The 22,439-nt window shown below is 47.6% G+C and overlaps 1 protein-coding gene across 3 annotated transcripts in view; it reads left to right on the top strand.

The window, feature by feature from the left end:
- The window catches only part of NBAS (NBAS subunit of NRZ tethering complex), a 1,316,984-nt gene that overhangs the window by 143,861 nt on the left and 1,150,684 nt on the right, over positions 1–22,439 (top strand). For all 3 annotated transcript variants that reach the window (XM_063915380.1, XM_063915382.1, XM_063915381.1), the window contains exon 11: positions 4,392–4,460. In XM_063915380.1, the coding sequence (XP_063771450.1) occupies positions 4,392–4,460 (69 nt within the window). The remainder of the gene's footprint in view (positions 1–4,391; positions 4,461–22,439) is intronic.

A 22,439-nucleotide genomic window follows, 5' to 3' on the forward strand; every position in this document is an offset into this window, starting at 1 on the left:
GCTTTCTGGGACTTCTAGTTCAACAACATCTGTAGGTAGGCAGGTTGCCTACCTCTGTCTTTAAAGTGGCATTTCCCCAATCCATAGATCAGCTATAGACACTTTCCTAGAGGTCATTCCTTTAGCCTTGTGTGTCTGTGCAGCGTGTACAATACATGGAGCCCTCCTCATCTTTGCCTTTAATAGGGTTAACTGAGCCAGGGCTGTCGGACTTAATCCCCTGCTGTATTGTTCTCTCTGTATTGTATTGCAGCTGAGCACAATAGATGAAAGGCTTATGCTAATAAACCTTGGTGCACCTAGGTGCAGCAGAGAAGCCTAGATGAGCGTGGCTCCACCTGTACCTCTCCGGGCTGACCTGCTGCTTGTCTGCGGAATATTATAGCGTTAGTCTCCAGTGAAACAGGACCCCAGGCACAATTGGTCTTTCAAATGGTGAAAATGCCTAAGAAAGCCTTTGGACTCATTCACACTAGATTTCTGGCTTCACTTTACAAACTGTGTAGGTTTGATGCGCTGCCTGTTATGTATGTTTATGTATTAATATTTATATAGCATCTTCAGATGTGTCCACATACATCTTTGCTATATCCCGCCATGTATGGCATGGTTTTGCATGTTATAGACTCAGAGATTTAGCCATGCCTTGTCATTTTCTTAATTTGCTTCTTTAATATGTTACTTTATACATATTCTATTATGGCAAACAAAAATTTTAAAATTCATCCACTCGCTACTTGTGAAAAACAGCTTAGCCGTGTTTTGCATGTTGTGCCAAATTTGTAAAAAAGCAAAGATGTAAGTGGACATGTATGTAATACGCAGCTCTTTATAGAGGATATCCATTCTTCAGTCCCTGCCCCAGTTAAACTTACAAACGTTGTGCTTGGTTCCGAGTTGTACGGTATGCTGTATCTACGACTATATTATGCTCAAATGCCGCAAGAAGCTTCTTGTGTAAATAGACTTCTCCTGCCAGCTGCTGTGATCTGCTGTCGTGTCCGAGGATGCAGCATTGGATCATCTGCGTGACCCAAGGACACTGGTGTGACCGACGTGCACTGATACCGCTTCTCCCCCATGTAAGACAGCAGTAATTACCACCCCTGTTGTCATTGGGGCTGCTATCTACAAGATAGTGTGCCAGTATGCTAGGCAGTGGTACAGTATGAGCGGGCAGTGGCACTGATCCCTCTGACAACTGCAGCTATCGGTTTCGATTTGACAGGCACACAGCACTGTCCCTGGCTGTCGCCTCTGACAGCCAGGGACTGTGCGTACAAAAAAGCAAAAAAGGTTTTTGTTTTTTTCCAGTGCAGGTGCTGCCGGTAGAAGTACTGATGGCGCCTGAGCAGTACGAACTCCAGCGCTGATCAGGAGCTGGAAGTGGGACAGCGCAGATCACCAGACAGGTGATTTAACGCTGTCCCACAATGAAGCCAGCTACATTAATTCCTGCATGCTGTTGTTATGAGGACCCGCTTCACTATGATCTGGAGGTGAAGCGGGTTCTTACAAATAATGTGTGGAGCATGCATAGTAATATATCTACCCCACAGTCACTAGCTTCAGCATGACCCCCCTTCTTCAGGCTACCCTTCGCCCCCCCACCCCAAATGGCCGCAGCATGTCAGTCATATTGTAGCTTGCGGACAGTACATGCGACCTCGCAGAATGAGGTCTAAATATGTGCAGTGCAGCATCTGAGATCTCTCACTATCAGCGTTGTATGTAAGCCGTCAGGTGTGCGTTAAACTATGAATTTAAATGCCCTGTAACATCGACACACAAGCACGGTATAGATAATTTAGTCAGAAGCCAAGCTAATCTAGAGATGACCATCGATGGTTTGCAACCAATAGCCAATGCCATCTATGGCGGAAACCCAATGGTTCTTTGCCATCGATAAGAGTAGATATCAAGGTTTTTGCCCCATTTTCACTCACAGCAAGTGTATGGAGATCAAAGCGCCGCTCCCGGGCATGCCACTAAACCCCGCCCCTGTCAATGATTGGCCGCGGCTATCGCTGAAAGCAAAGATCCCACCGATCGCCATCCCTAAATTAATGTACCAGTACTGTATGTATCTGGGGTGTGGGAGGAAGCCAATGCAAATATGGGGAGAATATACAAACTCCCCACAGATAGTGCCTTGTTTGGAGTTAAAAGCAAGACACCAGCTCTGTATTTCTATAATTTGCCTGTAAGTCAGATATACACTGTATTGCATGCTAATCATACTTGCCAGCAGGGTAGAAGTATAAGGAATCTTTGCTATTTAATAACTTACGTTTCTGGACTATTAATTATGTTTTCTTGTTGGCCTAAAGATATATTATTTTCTAACACACTGTGTAGCCTTACTAACCACAGTAACTTATTGTTATTAGTGATCTGATAAATTTGTTAAGATGCGTCCACGTTGGGAATTTGCTAGTTACACCGTTATATTAGCCCTCAGACCTATTGTTATTTTTTTTTTTTTTACGAAACCTAATTATAACTCGCACAACTCCTGCAGTTAGGATCTGATTGGCTGCATTTATCACCTTGCACATATCACTGGTTTATCACTTCCTTATGCCTTCTCCAGGTTAATACATCTGCCCCAATGTACTGTATCCAGCAGTTGCCTTTCCTGCTGCAGTTTCATCTCTGGTGAACGTAGGGTCCTGTGGACAAAGAGGTCCCACTCATCTCTCGGATGCCAGAGTTGTGCAAAAAAAACGTTTGCACTAGTTAGCTCAAACGGTATGCGGTTAGCATACCGAACGCCGGGATCCCGGCAGTCACAATAGAGACGCCGGGATCCCGACAGGGACACCATACCGCCGCCAGTATACCGGCGAGGTAGGTGATTCCCCCTCTGTAGTAGGTGTCCATGACACCCATAGAGGGAGAATAGAACCTGTGGCGAGCACTGAGCCCACAAGGAGTTTTGTAGCGCTTTCCCTCCCTCCCCCCTTCCTCACCGGGATTCCACCGCTCAGGATGCCGGTGTCGGGATAGGGACATTCGGTAGGATTACATACCGGGCGGCAGGATTACATACTGACCCTGCTGAAACTTGACACTGTTGGCTAGCAGCGGGTGTAAAGAGAGGGGATCCGTTTGGCACGCCTACTGAAGATGGAGTTCCAGCTGGAAAGGTTTATGTTGGATACATTCGGATGAACAATGTATCTAGCGGACCATTTCCAAAAGAATGGTGGTTATATTTGCAGTTGGATTCTAATTTGCACATATGCCCATAAAGAGGGGATTTAAAATCCCGGAAAAGCATTTATATTCAATTTTCAGAGCACTGGCTATAAAATCAGCTTAATTCCATAGGCAAATCTGCTGTCTCTCTAGACCAGGCTTTTTCAACCAGTGTGCCGCGACCAGTTGTGAGGTGTGCCGCAGAGCCAGAGCAGCTTCCTGCACCTTCAGAGTAAATTGTTGGCCCAGGCTCTTTTTAGAGGATCAGTCGTGCTCTGGCCGTGACCTATGCCTTGAAAACGGAGTGATATCATAGGCCACGGCCGCCGCTTCTCACCACCCAGCCAGCCCACCCGCCTGCATACACATCTTCCAGTTCCCGGGTGCATACACAGCTTTCCTTGCCAACCCACATCCACACCTGCCCGACCGCCCGCTGCTCAGTATTCGCAGACTCCACTATGAACAACCCCCGCCACTGAGGGACAGGGAGGAGGACATCTGATAATAATATTTGTTATTTTATTTTTCCTGTGGGGAACAATAGGATTTCAAAGGATTTATGTGGGGAGAATAAGAATTTATGGATTTATGGGGGGAACAATGTGAATAATTCATGTGGTGAGCAATAGTATTTATGTGGGGAGAAATGTGATTGATTTATGTGTGGAGCAATAGGATTTATATGGGGAGCAATGTGATTGTTTTTTCTGTGTAGGCCAATGTATGTGTGGATTTTTTTTTACTGTGAGGGCCAATGTGTGTGTTTTGTTTTTTTCTGTGGGGAACTGATGGTGTGCCTTGGCAATTTTAAAACATTGTTTGGTGTGCCGCGAGTAAAAAAAAGGTTGAAAATCACTGCTCTAGACATTAGGTATTTGCAATGTGAAACTATACATATTAAGACATTTACTATGTCTAATTAGGTTTTCTGTTACTACTGTCAATTCAGTTAAAAGTAATAGAAAGAGAAAATATCTTAGAACTGTAATGTATGTGGTTCTGTTCTAATACTTCACAATAGCTGTAAATTAATTTTGAAAATGCCTGAAGGGACTTAAATGACTTAAATGGTTTATTTAGCTCCCCCTCCCCCCTTGTTCTATCTGCCCTTGTTACATAATGTGAAATGAAGATTTTTGGCCTATAATTTCTGTTGATGTAACGCATGGCTTGATCTCGTTTTCCAGGCGCTGAAGAGAAAAGGATTATGGAGGATTATTAAACTGCGATTATCTAGCAGACATGGAACCGAACAGGTAATAGGGATTTCATTAATTAATTTAGTTCCTGCTGCTGGAACCTCAATTTGATTGAGACGCATCAGTAAAAGACAGAAACTAAATAAAAGATTAAAAGGGAAGAACAGTGATTAAGTTCATATTAATAATAATTTTCTTACAGATGGGTTATCGTACACCAGGGGGTTTACTTACGAAGAGTCCGATTGTTAAACCTGACACTTCTGAGTGTGTTTATGCCGGAGGTTTAAAAGGGCAATGCTTTTACTGGCACAAAACAGCTAGTAAACGCATTGCCCTTTTAAATATTGGGCATAGACACACTCAGAAGTGTCGGGTTTAACAAACCGATTCTCCATAAACCCCCTGGTTTCTATAATGCCATACGCGTGAGAGTCCCGGCACCGCGCCGAGCGGTGTAGTGCACTGTATTCTTAATTAAATTATGTGTCTTATTCGCAGTGCAAAGGCAGTGAAATACCACTCACAGTGCACTCGAGACGCCAGACTGCGACTTTAATTGCACAGGGATTAGTATTAAACCACTAACAAAGTCACAGATATAGCGCAATGGAACTTTTGCATGAGAAAAAGCCACGTCATTTCGTATACAGGTTCATACTGTAGATATTTTGCACATCAAATTGCTCAGTGCAATCTAGCAGAGTAGTCGTGTCGCTTCCAGTTGTTTTATTTGTGCTAATAAGATGGACGTTTTGAGCAAAAAAGATGCAAGGCATGGCCAACCTGCCCACGGGACTGGGCGCGCTGAGAGGGGCTGTTTGGCGCTACATACTACATATTATTGTGAATGTCTCCCACTTGCTATAGATCCATGGGGGTAATTCCAAGTTGATCGCAGCAGGAATTTTGTTAGCAGTTGGGCAAAACCATGTGCACTGCAGGGGGGGGCAGATTTAACATGTGCAGAGAGAGTTAGATTTGGGTGTGGTGAGTTCAATCTGCAATCTAAATTGCAGTGTAAAAATAAAGCAGCCAGTATTTACCTTGCACAGAAATAAAATAACCCACCCAAATCTAACTCTATCTGCAAATTTATATCTGCCCCCCCTGCAGTGCACATGGTTTTGCCCAACTGCTAAAACATTTCCTGCTGCGATCAACTTGGAATTACCCCCCATGTCTCCATCATCATGGGGAGCCCAGTAATGTCACGTAGCTGGGAAGCGCCACCTAGTGGAAGTGCACTATTTGTGCACAGGAAGCATCACATCTGTGAATGACTGGTACATGTTGTTCATCTCTGCAGCCCATTCAGGAAAGGGGTTACAGTCGTTAGGTCTACACTCATTAGGTCGACCACTGAAGGTCGACAATGCCATTAGGTCGACATGTTCTAGGTTGACAAGTCAAAAGGTCGACAAGATTTTTTCAAATTTTTAAATTTTTTGGATTTTTTTTATGTTTAACGATCCACGTAGACTACGATTGGGAACGGTAACCTGTGCCGAGCGAAGCGAGGCACCTTGCCCGAAGCATGGCGAGCGGAGATGGTGCACTAATTTAGGTTCCCCGTCACTATACGGAGAAAACGACTCCAAAAACAGTAAAAAAACTCTCATGTCTACCGTTTGACCTGTCGATCTAGTACATGTCAACTTAATGCATGTCGTCCTAATGGCAGTGTCGACCTTAAGTGGTTGACCTAATGAGTGTCGATCTAAGTTGGGTCGACCCAACGACTCATACCCCAGGAAAGCATCACACAGAAGTGGAGCAGCGGACTCTGCCACTTGTAGGAAGACTGCTACATTTTCCAGCACTTCTGACGGTCATCTGTGTTAATTGAACTCTTCTGTAAAGCAATCCGTATCCCTTGATGCAAAAGACAGCACTTGCCTTATGGGATGTGTCAGATGCAGCAGTATAATCCTTGCCTGGGGCATTTGTTGTTCAATTATTAATGCGTTAGAATTTAGTAGCCTGATTCGTGGCCTCCAGGGGGAAATCCATTAAACCGATACACAGCCTGCTTTATAGCCAGTACAGGCTGCTCCTGCACATTGCAGACTATTTATATACAAATAACTGTATTAAATAGCTATGGAATAAATGTTAATCCCCTCTTCCTTTTTCAGCAAATGTTAATAATGTATGATAATATTATTTTGGTTAGTTCATACCCCTTTTCCACCAAAGTCCCGGGTCATGCATACATAGTTGCTGAGGTTGAAACAAGACTATTGTTCATCAAGTTTAACTTTTAACTCGACCCGGGTCTGACCGGAGATTTGGAACACTGCTCCAACCAGGTCAGACCCGGGATTTACCCAGTTCCCACTGCCGCGCTGACACAGGAGATTCCCAGATTGGCACCATTCACACTGTACACGGGTGCGGTGCTGGAACTTGGAGATGACGTCATCTCCAAGCGCCGGAAACTCACGATCTCCCCTGAACGCTGGATCTTTCCCTGTACTAAATGGCAGCTTTAAACAGCCTGTGGAATTTATATATATATCTATACTATTAAGTGCAAAACCCAGTGTGTTTGCACTTTATGGTATTGCTGTTTTACGTTCTGTGGCCAAAAACCCTGATAACTGGTAGCTGTAAGAGTAATGCTTTTGTCTGCTGCAAGGTTATCTGCAGTGTAACATAACTCTTCTACTTATGTGTCCTCATGCACCTAGCCTTGTGTGGCACCAGATACAGTAGCAACGCCAAGCAGTGTAGCGCAACCACTTTTTCTTCAAATTTTTGTCTTTTAATTGCATCCTAGAAGCAGAGAAGTGCCACTCATTCTGTACCAGAAACGCTGGGCTGCAACTTTAACTGCACAGGAATTAGTTTTAAACGTGTACAAAGTCGCAGCTGAAACACAGCAGAACTTCACGTGAAATAAAGCTGCGGTTGCTGCATTGTAGCACTTCAGATACAGGTTGCACACAGATATATAAGTGTCGCATATCAAATGAATCAGCGCCGTCTCTTGATGCTGTTTTATCACATTGCATTGCGACTAAGATGTACATTTGAAAGAAAAAGACTCTTGGCTTAAGTTGATTAGTACAGGACCTGTGAACAAACTTTGGATGTTGTGTCTGCCACTTCTTTGCTACCTGACGTATTTTCAGAACGCAGGCTATGGCCACTCCCACAGTGATATCATACCTGTCTGTTACCACAAAATAATGGCCCCAAGATTTTGTACTCTGAGATAGTTATCACACTTGAATAGGGGTGACTGGAATTGCCCTATTAATTACTGAAGCAATTCAATTTCTCTGACGTCCTAGTGGATGCTGGGTACTCCGTAAGGACCATGGGGTATAGACGGGCTCCGCAGGAGACTGGGCACTCTTAAAAGAAAGATTAGGTACTATATCTGGTGTGCACTGGCTCCTCCCTCTATGCCCCTCCTCCAGACCTCAGTTAGTATCTGTGCCCTGCCAGAGCTGGATGCACCCTAGGGGCTCTCCTGAGCTTCCTAGAAAAGAAAGTATTTGTTAGGTTTTTTATTTTCAGCGAGATCTGCTGGCAACAGACTCACTGCTACGTGGGACTAAGGGGAGAGAAGCGAACCTACCTGCTTGCAGCTAGCTTGGGCTTCTAAGGCTACTGGACACCATTAGCTCCAGAGGGATCGAACACAGGCCCAGTCCTCGGTCGTCCGGTCCCGGAGCCGCGCCGCCGTCCCCCTTGCAGAGCCAGAAGAGCGAAGAGAAGTTGAAAATCGGCGGCTGAAGACTCCGGTCTTCATTAAGGTAGCGCACAGCACTGCAGCTGTGCGCCATTGCTCCCTTAGCACACCACACACTCCGGTCACTGATGGGTGCAGGGCGCTGGGGGGGCGCCCTGGGCAGCAATTAGATTACCTTACTTGGCGAAAAGCACATAATACAGTCTGATAAACTGTATATGTGCATTAACCCCCGCCATTAAAGTACATAAAAGGACAGAAGCCCGCCGCTGGGGGGGCCGGGCCTTCTTCCTCAGCACACCGGCGCCATTTTCTCTTCACAGCTCAGCTGGAAGGAAGCTCCCCAGGCTCTCCCCTGCAGTATCCTGGTACACAAAGGGTAAAAAAGAGAGGGGGGGGGGGGGGGGGCACATAAATTTAGGCGCAAAACTGTGTATATAAGCTGCTATAGGGGAAAAATCACTCAGTATAGTGTACATCCCTGTATTATATAGCGCTGTGGTGTGTGCTGGCATACTCTCTCTCTGTCTCTCCAAAGGGCCTGGTGGGGGAACTATCTTCAAATAGAGCATCCCCTGTGTGTGTGGTGTGTCGGTACGCGTGTGTCGACATGTCTGAGGTAAAAGGCTCCTCTAAGGAGGTGATAGAGCGGATATGTGTGTGGGAGGGTGTCTCCGTCGACAACGCCGACACCTGTTTGGATATGTGTAAGTGCTGAGGTAAAATTATTGCACAAAAGGTTAGGGAACAGAAAGGAAATCTACCCTGGTCTGTCCCTATGTCACAGAGTCCTTCAGAGTCTCTCTATGTTCACTATCCAAAATAACAAAGTATTGACACGGAGTTTAATTCCACTGTCGACTACGATAATGCAAAGTTACAGCCAAGAGGGCTAAAAGATATTCAATATATGATTATTGGAATAAAAGATGATTTGCATATCACTGATGACTCATCTGTCCCTGACACGAGAGTACACATGTTAAGGGGAAGAATGCTGAGGTAAATTTCCCTCCTCTCATGAGGAAAAAGAGCGGGAATCTCCAGACAAGAGACGGCAGCTTCCCACAAGAGAATTCTCAGGCTGTATCCTTTCCCCACTAGGGCCAGGATGTGTTGAGAATCTTCCCCTTGGGTGTCCTGTTTGCACTAGCTATTCTCAGGGATCCTGCAGATAGTGTGCACATTCTAGTATACTACCCAGACCGGCGATTGTGTCGGCATGGGTTTATAGCGCTGTGGCAGCGTGGACAGGTACCTTATCAGCAGAGATTGAGACCCTAGTATGCATATAAATATTTTAAGATGCTGTCTTAAGTGATAGATATATAATTATAAAGCATGCCCAAAGGGACATGAGTATACTGGGTCCTAGAGACAAAAGCTATGTCGATTTCTGCTTGATGTGTCCTGTAGAATATACATTGGACAGATGATGCCGACTTAAGAGGCATATGGAAGGCTGAGGATTGTGTGGAGAAAGGTTCTCGGGCCTGGTCTCCACAGCTATAGCTGGTAATTCTGATATTTTGCCTTATATTCCTGCACAGCCTAGGAAAGCACGACATTATTAAATGCAGCTTTTCGAATAAAGAAACAAGAAAGTCTGAGGTGCGCCCTTTCTTGTCAGAGCCGGGGGCAGAGGAAAGAAGCTGTACAACACAGCTAGTCCACAGGAACAGAAGTCCTCCCCGGCCTCTACAAAATCCACCGCATGTCGCTGGGGCTCCACAGGCGGAAGCTAGGCCCGGTGGGGACACGCCTTCGTAAGTTCAGCCACAAGTGGGTTCACTCCCTGTTAGATCCCTGGGCAATAGAAATTGTATCGCAGGGATACAGGCTGGACTGTGAGAAGATGCCCCCTCACCGAGGACCCGGCGGGCTTCCCCCCAAGAGAGGGAGCCAGTGTTAACTGCAATTCGTAAATTGTATCTTCAACAGGTGGTGGTCAAGGGTCCCCTCCTTCAACAAGAGGGTGTTATTATTCGACCATGTTATAATCCCGAAACCAGACGGTTCGGTTAGACCCATATTGTATTAAAATCCCTGAACATATACCTGAAAAGGTTCAGGTTTAAGATGGAATTGCTAAGAGCGGTCATTGCAAGCCTGAAATGAATCGGGACATAAGGGATGCATACCTTCGTGTCCCCATTTATCCACCTCATCAGGCGTACCTCAGAATTGCGGTACGGGATTGTCATTAACAATTTCACAAAGTAATGGCGGATATGATGGTGCTCCTGCGGAAGCAAGGTGTCACTATTATCACATACTTGGATGATCTCCTCATAAAAGCGAGATCAAGAGAGCAGTTGCTGGACAGCGTATCACCTTCTCTGGAAGTGAAACGGCAACACGACTGGATTCTATATATTCCGAAGTCGCAGTTGGTTCCTACAGCTCATCTGCCTCGCCTAGGCATGATCCTAGACACAGACCAGAAGAGGGTTTATCTCCCGATAGAGAGAGCTCAGGAGCTCATGACACTGGTCAGGAATCCATTGAAAACCAAAACAGGTGTCAGTGCATCACTGCACTCGAGTCCTGGGAAGGATGATGGCATCATACGAGGCCATCCCCTTTGGCTGGTTCCATGCAAGGACAATGGAACTTACTGGACAAGTGGTCCGGATCACATCTTCAGATGCATCGGTTAATCACCCTATCCCCCAGGGCCAGGGTGTCTCTCCTGTGGTGGCTGCGGAGTGCTCACCTTCTTGAGGGCCGCAGATTCGGCATTCAGGACTGGGTCCTGGTGACCACGGATGCAAGCCTCCGAGGGTGGGGGAGCAGTTTCACAGGGAAGAAAATTCCAAGGTTGTGGTCAAGCCAACAGACTTGCCTTCACATCAATATCCTGGAACTAAGGGCCATATACAACGCCCTAAGTCAAGCGGAGTTCCTGCTTCGCGACCAACCGGTTCTGATCCAGTCAGACCGCAGGGGCTCATGTAAACCGCCAGGGCGGCACAAGGAGCAGGGTGGCGAGGGTAGAAGCCACCAGAATTCTTCACTGGGCGGAGAATCAAGTAAGCGCACTGTCAGCAGTGTTCATTCCGGGAGTGGACACGACCTCCACCCGGGAAAGTGGTGACTTCATCAGGAAGTCTTCACGCAGTTTTGCAAATTGATGGAAACTGCCTCAGGTGGACTACATGGCGTCCCACCTCAATAAAAAGATAAAAAAGGTTTTACGCTGGGTCAAGGGACTATCAGGCGATAGCTGTGGACGCACTAGTAACACCGTGGGTGTTCCAGTCGGTCTATATATTCCCTCCTCTTCCTCTCAGACCCAAGGGCTGAGAATTGTAATAAACGGAGGAGTGTGAACAATATTATTTGCTCCGGATTGGCCAAGAAGGACTCAGTACCCAGAACTGCAAGAAATGCTCTCAGAGGACCCATGGCCTCTGCCTCTCAGTCAGGACATGTTGCAACAGGGACCCTGTCTGATCCAAGACTTACCGCGGCTGCGTTGGACGGCATGGCGGTTGAACGCCGGATCCTAGCGGAAAAGGGCATTCCGGATGCAGTTATTCCTACGCTGATAAAGGCTAGGAAAGACGTGACAGCAAGACTTTTTCACTGTATATGGCGAAAATAGGTTGCTTGGTGTGTGGCCGGGAAGGCCCTACAGAGGAATTCCAGGGGGGTCGATTCCTGCACTTCCTACAGTCAGGAGTGACTATGGGCCTAAAATTAGGTCCATAAAGGCCAAGATTTCGGCCCTATCCCTTTTTCTCTCAAAAAGAACTGGCTTCACTGCCTGAAGTTCGGACGTTGTTACAGGGGTGCTGCATATTCAGCCCCCTTTGTGCCTCCAGTGGCACCTTGGGATCTTAACGTGTGTTGGATTCCTAAAATCCCACTGGTTTGAGCCACTTAAGACCGTGGAGCTAAAATATCTCACGTGGAAAGTGGTCATGCTTTTGGCCTTAGCTTGGACTAGGCGTGTGTCAGAATTGGCGGCTTTGTCATGTAAAAGCCCATATCTGATCTTCCATATGGAAAGGGCAGAATGGAGGACTCGTCCCCAATTTCTCCCTAAGGTGGTATCATCGTTTAATTTGAACCAACCTATTGTGGTGCCTGCGGCTACTAGGGACTTGGAGGATTCCAAGTTGCTGGACGTATTCCGGGCCCTGAAACTTTATGTTTCCAGGACGGCTAGAGTCAGAAAAACTGACTCGCTATTTATCCTGCATGCACCCAACAAGCTGGGTGCTCCTGCTTCAAAGCAGACTATTGCTCGCTGGATCTGTAGCACGATTCAGCTTGCACATTCTGCGGCTGGACTGCCGCATCCTAAATTAGTAAAAGCCCATTCCACGAGGAAGGTGGGCTCTTCTTGGGCGGCTGCCCGAGGGGTCTCGGCTTTACAACTTTGCCGAGCTGCTACTTGGTCGGGTTCAAACACTTTTGCAAAATTCTACAAGTTTGATACCCTGGCTGAGGAGGACCTTGAGTTTGCTCATTCGGTGCTGCAGAGTCATCCGCACTCTCCCGCCCGTTTGGGAGCTTTGGTATAATCCCCATGGTCCTTACGGAGTCCCCAGCATCCATTAGGACGTCAGAGAAAATAAGAATTTACTCACCGGTAATTCTATTTCTCGTAGTCCGTAGTGGATGCTGGGAGCCCGTCCCAAGTGCGGACTCTCTGCAATACATGTATATAGTTATTGCTTAACTAAAGGGTTATTGTATGAGCCATCTGTTGAGAGAGGCTCAGTTATTGTTCATACTGTTAACTGGGTATAGTTATCACGAGTTGTACGGTGTGATTGGTGTGGCTGGTATGAGTCTTACCCTGGATTCCAAATCCTTTCCTAGTAATGTCAGCTCTTCCGGGCACAGTTTCCCTAACTGAGGTCTGGAGGAGGGGCATAGAGGGAGGAGCCAGTGCACACCAGATATAGTACCTAATCTTTCTTTTAAGAGTGCCCAGTCTCCTGCGGAGCCCGTCTATACCCCATGGTCCTTACGGAGTACCCAGCATCCACTACGGACTACGAGAAATAGAATTACCGGTGAGTAAATATTTATTATTTGGCCCGTTGCTGAGACAGCTGTCCCCGCAAACCCCAACACTGCTACCGAACTATTACCAATGCCGTTGCTTACCTGAGTTCACGCATGTGCACGGCCACTGGGCACATAGTGCTGAGACGGCAGAGGGATCTCTTCGGATCCCTCTTTGCAATCCTGGACCTCTTTCCCATAGGACAGATCTGGGCTCTGTGGAACCAACACATCTGAAGAAGGTGTTGTCTCCACAGCAAACTCTGGAATACCTAGGCGATACCATAATAATAAATGGGCCCGTCACTTAAAACATGTAGAAACTAATGTTTCCGCATGTGTAACGGGCCCATAAAGGATGATGAATAGGCACCTTGTGTTAGATTGGCAGCATACAATGAACGCTACAAGCGTCAGCTGCCTGATCTTTTCATGCATAATTCTCAGCTATCCTGATTTAGGCAGTACAGCCTCAATTTCTGGCCCTACAAAAGGGGCGGAGTTTGTGTGACAGCTGTCAGAGTTTTTCTCCAATCCGGATGTGTGTGGGCAGGTCAGGGTGGGGTCTGTATTGGAGGCGTGACTTATTTTGTAAATCTCTGTGGAAAGCATGTTCATGACTTCCTTTGCCTTATAGCTAGCGATTGTACTGATCCTGTACACCTTTCTAGCAGATTGGGCTTATGGATTTTTGTGTGATTCATTGAAAATTGCTGCACTGTGAAAATAATATTGTTGCCTGTAGCAACCTGTCACTTTGTGTTATGTTTCTAATACAGTTTATCATTATTATTTATTATTATTATTACTACTACTACCAGTTATTTCTCTAACGTCCTAAGTGGATGCTGGGGACTCCGTAAGGACCATGGGGATTAGCGGCTCCGCAGGAGACTGGGCACATCTAAAGAAAGCTTTAGGACTATCTGGTGTGCACTGGCTCCTCCCCCTATGACCCTCCTCCAAGCCTCAGTTAGATTTCTGTGCCCGAACGAGAAGGGTGCACACTAGGTGGCTCTCCTGAGCTGCTTAGTGAAAAGTTTAGTTTTAGGTTTTTTATTTTCAGTGAGACCTGCTGGCAACAGGCTCACTGCATCGAGGGACTAAGGGGAGAAGAAGCGAACTCACCTGCGGCAGAGTGGATTGGGCTTCTTAGGCTACTGGACATTAGCTCCAGAGGGACGATCACAGGCCCAGCCTGGATGGGTCCCAGAGCCGCGCCGCCGGCCCCCTTACAGAGCCAGAAGACAGAAGAGGTCCGGAAAATCGGCGGCAGAAGACGTCCTGTCTTCAACAAGGTAGCGCACAGCACTGCAGCTGTGCGCCATTGCTCTCAGCACACTTCACACTCCGGTCACTGAGGGTGCAGGGCGCTGGGGGGGGGCGCCCTGAGACGCAATAAAAACACCTTGGATGGCAAAAAAATGCATCACATATAGCTCCTGGGCTATATGGATGCATTTAACCCCTGCCAGAATACAGAGAAAAACGGGAGATAAGGCCGCCGATAAGGGGGCGGAGCCTATCTCCTCAGCACACTGGCGCCATTTTCCCTCACAGCTCCGTTGGAGGGAAGCTCCCTGTCTCTCCCCTGCAGTCACTACACTACAGAAAGGGTTAAAAAAGAGAGGGGGGGCACTAATTACGCGCAGTATTAAATAAAACAGCAGCTATAAGGGGAAAAACACTTATATAAGGTTATCCCTGTATATATATATAGCGCTCTGGTGTGTGCTGGCAAACTCTCCCTCTGTCTCCCCAAAGGACTAGTGGGGTCCTGTCCTCTATCAGAGCATTCCCTGTCTGTGTGCTGTATGTCGGTACATTTGTGTCGACATGTATGAGGAGAAAAATGATGTGGAGACGGAGCAGATTGCCTGTAATAGTGATGTCACCCCCTAGGGGGTCGACACCTGAGTGGATGAACTGTTGGAAGGAATTACATGACAGTGTCAGCTCTGTATAAAAGACAGTGGTTGACATGAGACAGCCGGCTACTCAGCTTGTGCCTGTCCAGACGTCTCATAGGCCGTCAGGGGCTCTAAAGCGCCCGTTACCTCAGATGGCAGATATAGACGCCGACACGGATACTGACTCCAGTGTCGACGGTGAAGAGACAAATGTGACTTCCAGTAGGGCCACACGTTACATGATTGAGGCAATGAAAAATGTTTTTACACATTTCTGATAATACGAGTACCACCAAAAAAGGGGTATTATGTTCGGTGAGGAAAAACTACCTGTAGTTTTCCTGAATCTGAGAAATTAAATGAGGTGTGTGATGATGCGTGGTTTTCCCTCGATAACAACTGATAATTTCTAAAATGTTATTGGCATTATATCCTTTCCCGCCAGAGGTTAGGGTGCGTTGGGAAACACCCCCTAGGGTGGATAAAGCGCTCACACGCTTGTAAGGGCTCTACCCTCTCCTGAGATGGCCGCCCTTAAGGATCCTGCTGATAGAAAGCAGGAGGGTATCCTAAAATGTATTTACACACATACTGGTGTTATACTGCGACCAGCAATCGCCTCAGCCTGGATGTGCAGTGCTGGGTTGGCATGGTCGGATTCCCTGACTGAAAATATTGATACCCTAGATAGGGACAGTATATTTTTGCCTATAGAGCATTTAAAAGATGCATTTCTATATATGCGTGATACACAGCGGAATATTTGCCGACTGGCATCAAGTCTAAGTGCGTTGTCCATTTCTACCAGTAGAGGGTTATGGACACGTCAGTGGTCAGGTGATGCGTATTCCAAACGGCATTTGGAAGTATTGCCTTATTAAAGGGAGGAGTTATTTGGGGTCGGTCTTTCAGACCTGGTGGCCACGGCAACAGCTGGGAAATCCACGTTTGTACCCCAGGTCGCCTCTCAACATGAGAAGACGCCGTATTATCAGGCGCAGTCTTTTCGTGGACAAGCGGGCAAAAGATTCCTCATTTCTGCCCCGTGTCAGAGGGAGAGGAAAAAGGCTGCAGAAATCAGCCAGTTCCCAGGAACAGAAACCCTCTCCCGCCTCTGCCAAGCCCTCAGTATGACGCTGGGGCTTTACAAGCAGAATCAGGCACGGTGGGGGGCCCGTCTCAATGAATTTCAGCGCGCAGTGGGCTCACTCGCAAGTAGACCCCTGGATCCTTCAGGTGATATCTCAGGGGTACAAATTAGAATTCGAGACGTCTCCCCCTCGCCGTTTCCTAAAGTCGGCTTTACCGATGTCTCCTTCTGACAGGGAGACTGTTTTGGAAGCCATTCACAAGCTGTATTCCCAGCAGGTGATAACAAGGTACCCCTCCTGCAACAGGGAACGGGGTATTATTCCACACTGTTGTACCGAAGCCGGACGGCTCGGTGAGACCGATTCTAAATCTAAAATCTTTGAACACTTACATACAGAGGTTCAAATTCAAGATTGAGTCACTCAGAGCAGTGATTGCGAACCTGGAAGAAGGGGACTACATGATGTCTCGGGACATCAAGGATGCTTACCTTCATGTCAAAATTTACCCTTCTCATCAAGGGTACCTCAGGTTTATGGTACAGAACTGTCACTATCAGTTCAGACGCTGCCGTATGGATGGTCCACGGCACCCCGGGTCTTTACCAAGGTAATGGCCGAAATGATGATATTCCTTCGAAGGAAGGGAATTTTAGTTATCCTTTACTTGGACGATTCCCTGATAAGGGTAAGATCCAGGGAACAGTTGGAGGTCGGTGTAGCACTATCTCAGGTAGTGTTGCGGCAGCACGATTGGATTCTCAATATTCCAAAATCGCAGCTGGTTCCGACGACTTGTCTTCTGTTCCTAGGGATGATCCTGGACACAGTCCAGAAAAAGGTTTTTCTCCCGGAGGAGAAAGCCGGGGAGTTATCCGAGCTAGTCAGGAACCTCCTAAAACCGAGCCAAGTCTCAGTGCATCAATGCACAAGGGTTCTGGGTAAAATGGTGGCTTCCTACGAAGCAATCCCATTCGGCAGATTCCACGCAAGAACTTTCCAGTGGGACCTGCTGGACAAATGGTCCGGGTCGCATCTTCAGATGCATCAGCGGATAACCCTGTCACCAAGGACAAGGGTGTCCCTCCTGTGGTGGTTGCAGAGTGCTCATCTTCTAGAGGGCCGCAGATTCGGCATTCAGGACTGGGTCCTGGTGACCACGGATGCCAGCCTGCGAGGCTGGGGAGCAGTCACACAGGGAAGGAATATCCAGGGCTTATGGTCAAGTCTGGAGACATCACTTCACATAAATATCCTGAAGCAAAGGGCCATTTACAATGCTCTAAGCTTAGCAAGACCTCTGCTTCAAGGTCAGCCGGTGTTGATCCAGTCGGACAACATCACGGCAGTCACCCACGTAAACAGACAGGGTGGCACAAGAAGCAGGAGGGCAATGGCAGAAGCTGCAAGGATTCTTCGCTGGGCGGAAAATCATGTGATAGCACTGTCAGCAGTATTCATTCCGGGAGTGGACAACTGGGAAGCAGACTTCCTCAGCACGACCTCCACCCGGGAGAGTGGGGACTTCACCCAGAAGTCTTCCACATGATTATAAACCGTTGGGAAAAACTCGACAGGTATTGCGCCAGGTCAAGGGACCCTCAGGCAATAGCTGTGGACGCTCTGGTAACACCGTGGGTGTACCAGTCAGTGTATGTGTTCCCTCCTCTGCCTCTCATACCCAAGGTACTGAGATTGATAAGATGAAGAGGAGTAAGCACTATATTCGTGGCTCCGGATTGGTCAAGAAGGACTTGGTAACCGGAACTTCAAGAGATGCTCACGGAGGATCCGTGGCCTCTGCCTCTAAGAAGGGACCTGCTCCAGCAAGGACCCTGTCTGTTCCAAGACTTACCGCGGCTGCGTTTGACAGCAGGGCGGTTGAACGCCGGATCCTGAAGGAAAAAGGCATTCCGGATGAAGTCATCCCTATCCTGATAAAAGCCAGGAAGGATGTAACCGCAAAACATTATCACCGCATTTGGCGAAAATATGTTACGTGGTGCGAGGCCAGTAAGGCCCGACTGAGGAAATTCAACTGGGTCGATTCCTACATTTCCTGCAAACAGGAGTGTCTATGGGCCTGAAATTGGGGTCCATTAAGGTTCAAATTTCGGCCCTGTCAGTTTTCTTCCAAAAAGAACTAGCTTCAGTCCCTGAAGTTCAGACGTTTGTAAAAGGGGTACTGCATATACAGCCTCCTTTTGTGCCTCCAGTGGCACTTTGGGATCTCAATGTAGTTTTTGGGTTCCAAAAGTCACATTGGTTTGAACCACTTAAATCTGTGTAGTTAAAATATCTCACATGGAAAGTGGTCATGCTGTTGGCCCTGGCCTGGGCCAGGCGCGTGTCAGAATTGGCGGCTTTATCCTGTAAAAGCCCTTTTCTGATTTTCCATTCGGACAGGGCGGAATTGAGGACTCGTCCTCAGTTTCTCCCTAAGGTGGTTTCGGCGTTTCACCTGAACCAACCTATTGTGGTGCCTGCGGCTACTAGGGACTTGGAGGACTCCAAGTTGCTAGACGTTGTCAGGGCCCTGAAAATATATGTTTCTAGGACGGCTGGAGTCAGGAAATCTGACTCGCTGTTATCCTGTATGCACCCAACAAGCTGGGTGCTCCTGCTTCTAAGCAGACTATTGCTCGTTGGATTTGTAGTACAATTCAGCTTGCACATTCTGTGGCAGGCCTGCCACAGCCAAAAATCTGTAAATGCCCACTCCACAAGGAAGGTGGGCTCATCTTGGGCGGCTGCCCGAGGGGTCTCGGCTTTACAACTTTGCCGAGCAGCTACTTGGTCAGGAGCAAATACGTTTGTAAATTCTACAAAATTGATACCCTGGCTGAGGAGGACCTGGAGTTCTCTCATTTGGTGCTGCAGAGTCATCCGCACTCTCCCGCCTGTTTGGGAGCTTTGGTATAATCCCCATGGTCCTTACGGAGTCCCCAGCATCCACTTAGGACGTTAGAGAAAATAAGAATTTACTTACCGATAATTCTATTTCTCGTAGTCCGTAGTGGATGCTGGGCGCCCATCCCAAGTGCGGATTGTCTGCAATACTGGTACATAGTTATTGTTACCAAAAAAATCGGGTTATTGCTGTAGTGAGCCATCTTTTCTAGAGGCTCCTCTGTTATCATGCTGTTAACTGGGTTCAGATCACAAGTTGTACAGTGTGATTGGTGTGGCTGGTATGAGTCTTACCCGGGATTCAAAATCCTTCCTTATTGTGTACGCTCGTCCGGGCACAGTATCCTAACTGAGGCTTGGAGGAGGGTCATAGGGGGAGGAGCCAGTGCACACCAGATAGTCCTAAAGCTTTCTTTAGATGTGCCCTGTCTCCTGCGGAGCCGCTAATCCCCATGGTCCTTACGGAGTCCCCAGCATCCACTACGGACTACGAGAAATAGAATTATCGGTAAGTAAATTCTTATTTTATATAGCGCAAACATATTCCTCAGCGCTTTACAGAGAATTTTTGGCCATTCACATCAGCCCCTGCCCCAGTTGAGCTTACAGTCTATATTCCCTACCACATGTACACACATTCACGCTAGGGTTAATTTTTGTTGGGAGCCAATTAACCTACCAGTATATTTTTGGATTGTGGGAGGAAACCGGAGTACCTGGAGGAAACCCACGCAAGTACGGGGAGAATATACAAACTCCACACAGGTTAGGGTCATAGTGGGAATCGAACCCATGACCTCAGTGCTGTGAGGCAGTAATGCTAACCATTACACCATCCGTACTGCCCGCCAGTGTTTCCTTGCTGTGGTTAGCACCATTGTTATAAAGGTCTGAGGGGCAGATGTATTAATAAATGCACCCAACCTCCAAAACATGAAGAATCCTTATCACCGCATATTGCATCAGTAATGAATATTTCTCTTACGTCCTAGAGGGTGCTGGGGACTCCGTAAGGACCATGGGGATAGACGGGCTCCGCAGGAGACATGGGCACTTTAAGAAAGACTTTAGGATTTGGGTGTGCACTGGCTCCTCCCTCTATGCCCCTCCTCCAGACCTCAGTTGATTACTGTGCCCAGAGGAGCTCTCCTGAGTTTCTGACAGAAAGTATTTTGTTAGGTTTTTTATTTTCAGGGAGCCTGCTGGCAACAGACTCCCTGCATCGTGGGACTGAGGGGAGAGAAGCAGACCTACTTCTGTGAGTTGAAAGGCTCTGCTTCTTAGGCTACTGGACACCATTAGCTCCAGAGGGATCGGTACGCAGGTCTCATCCTTGCCGTCCGTCCCGGAGCCGCGCCGCCGTCCTCCTCACAGAGCCTGAAGGTAGAAGCCACGTGAGTATGAGAAGTTAGAAGACATCAGAGGCGGCAGAAGACTTCACTGTTCTTCACTGAGGTAACGCACAGCACTGCAGCTGTGCGCCATTGCTCCCATTCACCTCACATACTGTGTCACTGTAAGGGTGCAGGGCGCGGGCGCCCTGGGCAGCAAATAAACCTCTCCTTGCAAAAGATGGGTATATACAGCTGGCCACTGTATATACCTACGAGCCCCCGCCAAGCCCGCCACCAAGGGGGCGGGGCTTCTCCCTCGGCACTCACCAGCGCCATTTTTTCTCCACAGCACCGCTGAGAGGAAGCTCCCGGGACTCTCCCCTGCTTAGATCACGGTGACAAGAGGGTTTTAAGGTAGAGGGGGGGTGGGCACATAATTGGCGCATTGAGTATAAAAGCGCTATCTGGGTAAACATAAATATTGTGTTTTTGTCTGGGCTATTATAGCGCTGGGTGTGTGCTGGCATACTCTCTCTCTGTCTCTCCTAAGGGCCTTGTGGGGGAACTGTCCTCAGATAAGAGGGTTCCCTGAGTGTGTGGTGTGTCGGTATGTGTGTGTCGACATGTCTGAGGTAGAAGGCTTTTGGAGGGAGGAGGAGGAGCAAATGAATGTGGTGTCGCCGTCGACAGCGCCGACACCTGACTGGATGGATATGTGGAATGTTTTAAGTGCCAATGTAAATTAACTGCACAAAAGATTGGATAAAGCTGAAGCTAGGGAACAGTCGGGGAGTTAACCCATGCCAGGGACCTTCGGGGTCCCAAAAGCGCCCACTATCCCAAATAGTGGACACAGATACCGACACGGATTCTGACTCCAGTGTCGAATATGATGATGCAAAATTACAGCCAAAGGTGGCTAAATGTATTCGATATATGATTATTGCAATCAAAGATGTTTTGCATATCACAGAGGAACCCCCTGTCCCTGACACGCGGGTACACATGTATAAGGGAAAGAAAACTGAGATAACTTTTCCCCCCTCACATGAGCTGAACGAGTTATGTGAGAAAGCTTGGGAATCTCCAGACAAGAAACTGCAGATTCCCAAAAGGATTCTTATGGCGTATCCTTTCCCGGCAACGGACAGGATACGGTGGGAATCATCCCCTAGGGTGGACAAAGCTTTGACACGCTTATCCAAAAAGGTAGCGCTGCCATCCCAAGATACGGCTACCCTCAGGGATCCTGCTGATCGCAAGCAGGGGGTTACCCTGAAGTCCATTTATACACATTCAGGTACTTTACTCAGACCGGCTATTGCGTCGGCATGGGTGTGTAGTGCTGTAGCAGCATGGACAGATACCTTATCAGCGGAAATTGATACCCTGGATAAGGATACCATCCTATTGACCCTAGGACATATAAAAGATGCTGTCTTATATATGAGAGATGCACAAAGAGACATTGGTCTATTGGGTTCGAGAATCAACGCTATGTCGATCTCGGCTAGAAGAGTCCTTTGGACCTGACAATGGACAGGTGATGCCGACTCAAAAAGGCATATGGAGGTTTTACCTTACAAGGGTGAGGAATTGTTTGGGGAAGGTCTCGCGGACCTGGTCTCCACTGCTACGGCAGGCAAATCTAATTTTTTACCTTATATTCCCTCACAACCTAAAAAAGCACCGCATTATCAAATGCAGTCCTTTCGATCAAATAGAACAAGAAAGGCCGTGGATCGTCCTTTCTTGCCAGAGGTAAGGGCAGAGGGAAAAAGCTGCACAACACAGCTAGAGAGTCCTCCCCGGCCTCTGCAAAATCCGCTGCATGACGCTAGGGCTCCACTAAAGGAGTCCGCTCCAGTGGGGGCACGTCTTAGAATTTTCAGCCACATCTGGGCCCACTCACAGGTGGATCCCTGGGCAATAGAAATTGTTTCCCTAGGTTACAAACTGGAATTAGAAGAGGTGCCTCCTCGCCGGTTTTTCAAATCGGCTCTGCCACCGTCTCCCCAAGAACGGGAGATAGTGTTAAATGCAATCGACAAATTGTATCTTCAACA

The sequence above is a fragment of the Pseudophryne corroboree genome, chromosome 4 (genome assembly GCF_028390025.1).
Source record: "Pseudophryne corroboree isolate aPseCor3 chromosome 4, aPseCor3.hap2, whole genome shotgun sequence".
NCBI lineage: Eukaryota > Metazoa > Chordata > Amphibia > Anura > Myobatrachidae > Pseudophryne > Pseudophryne corroboree.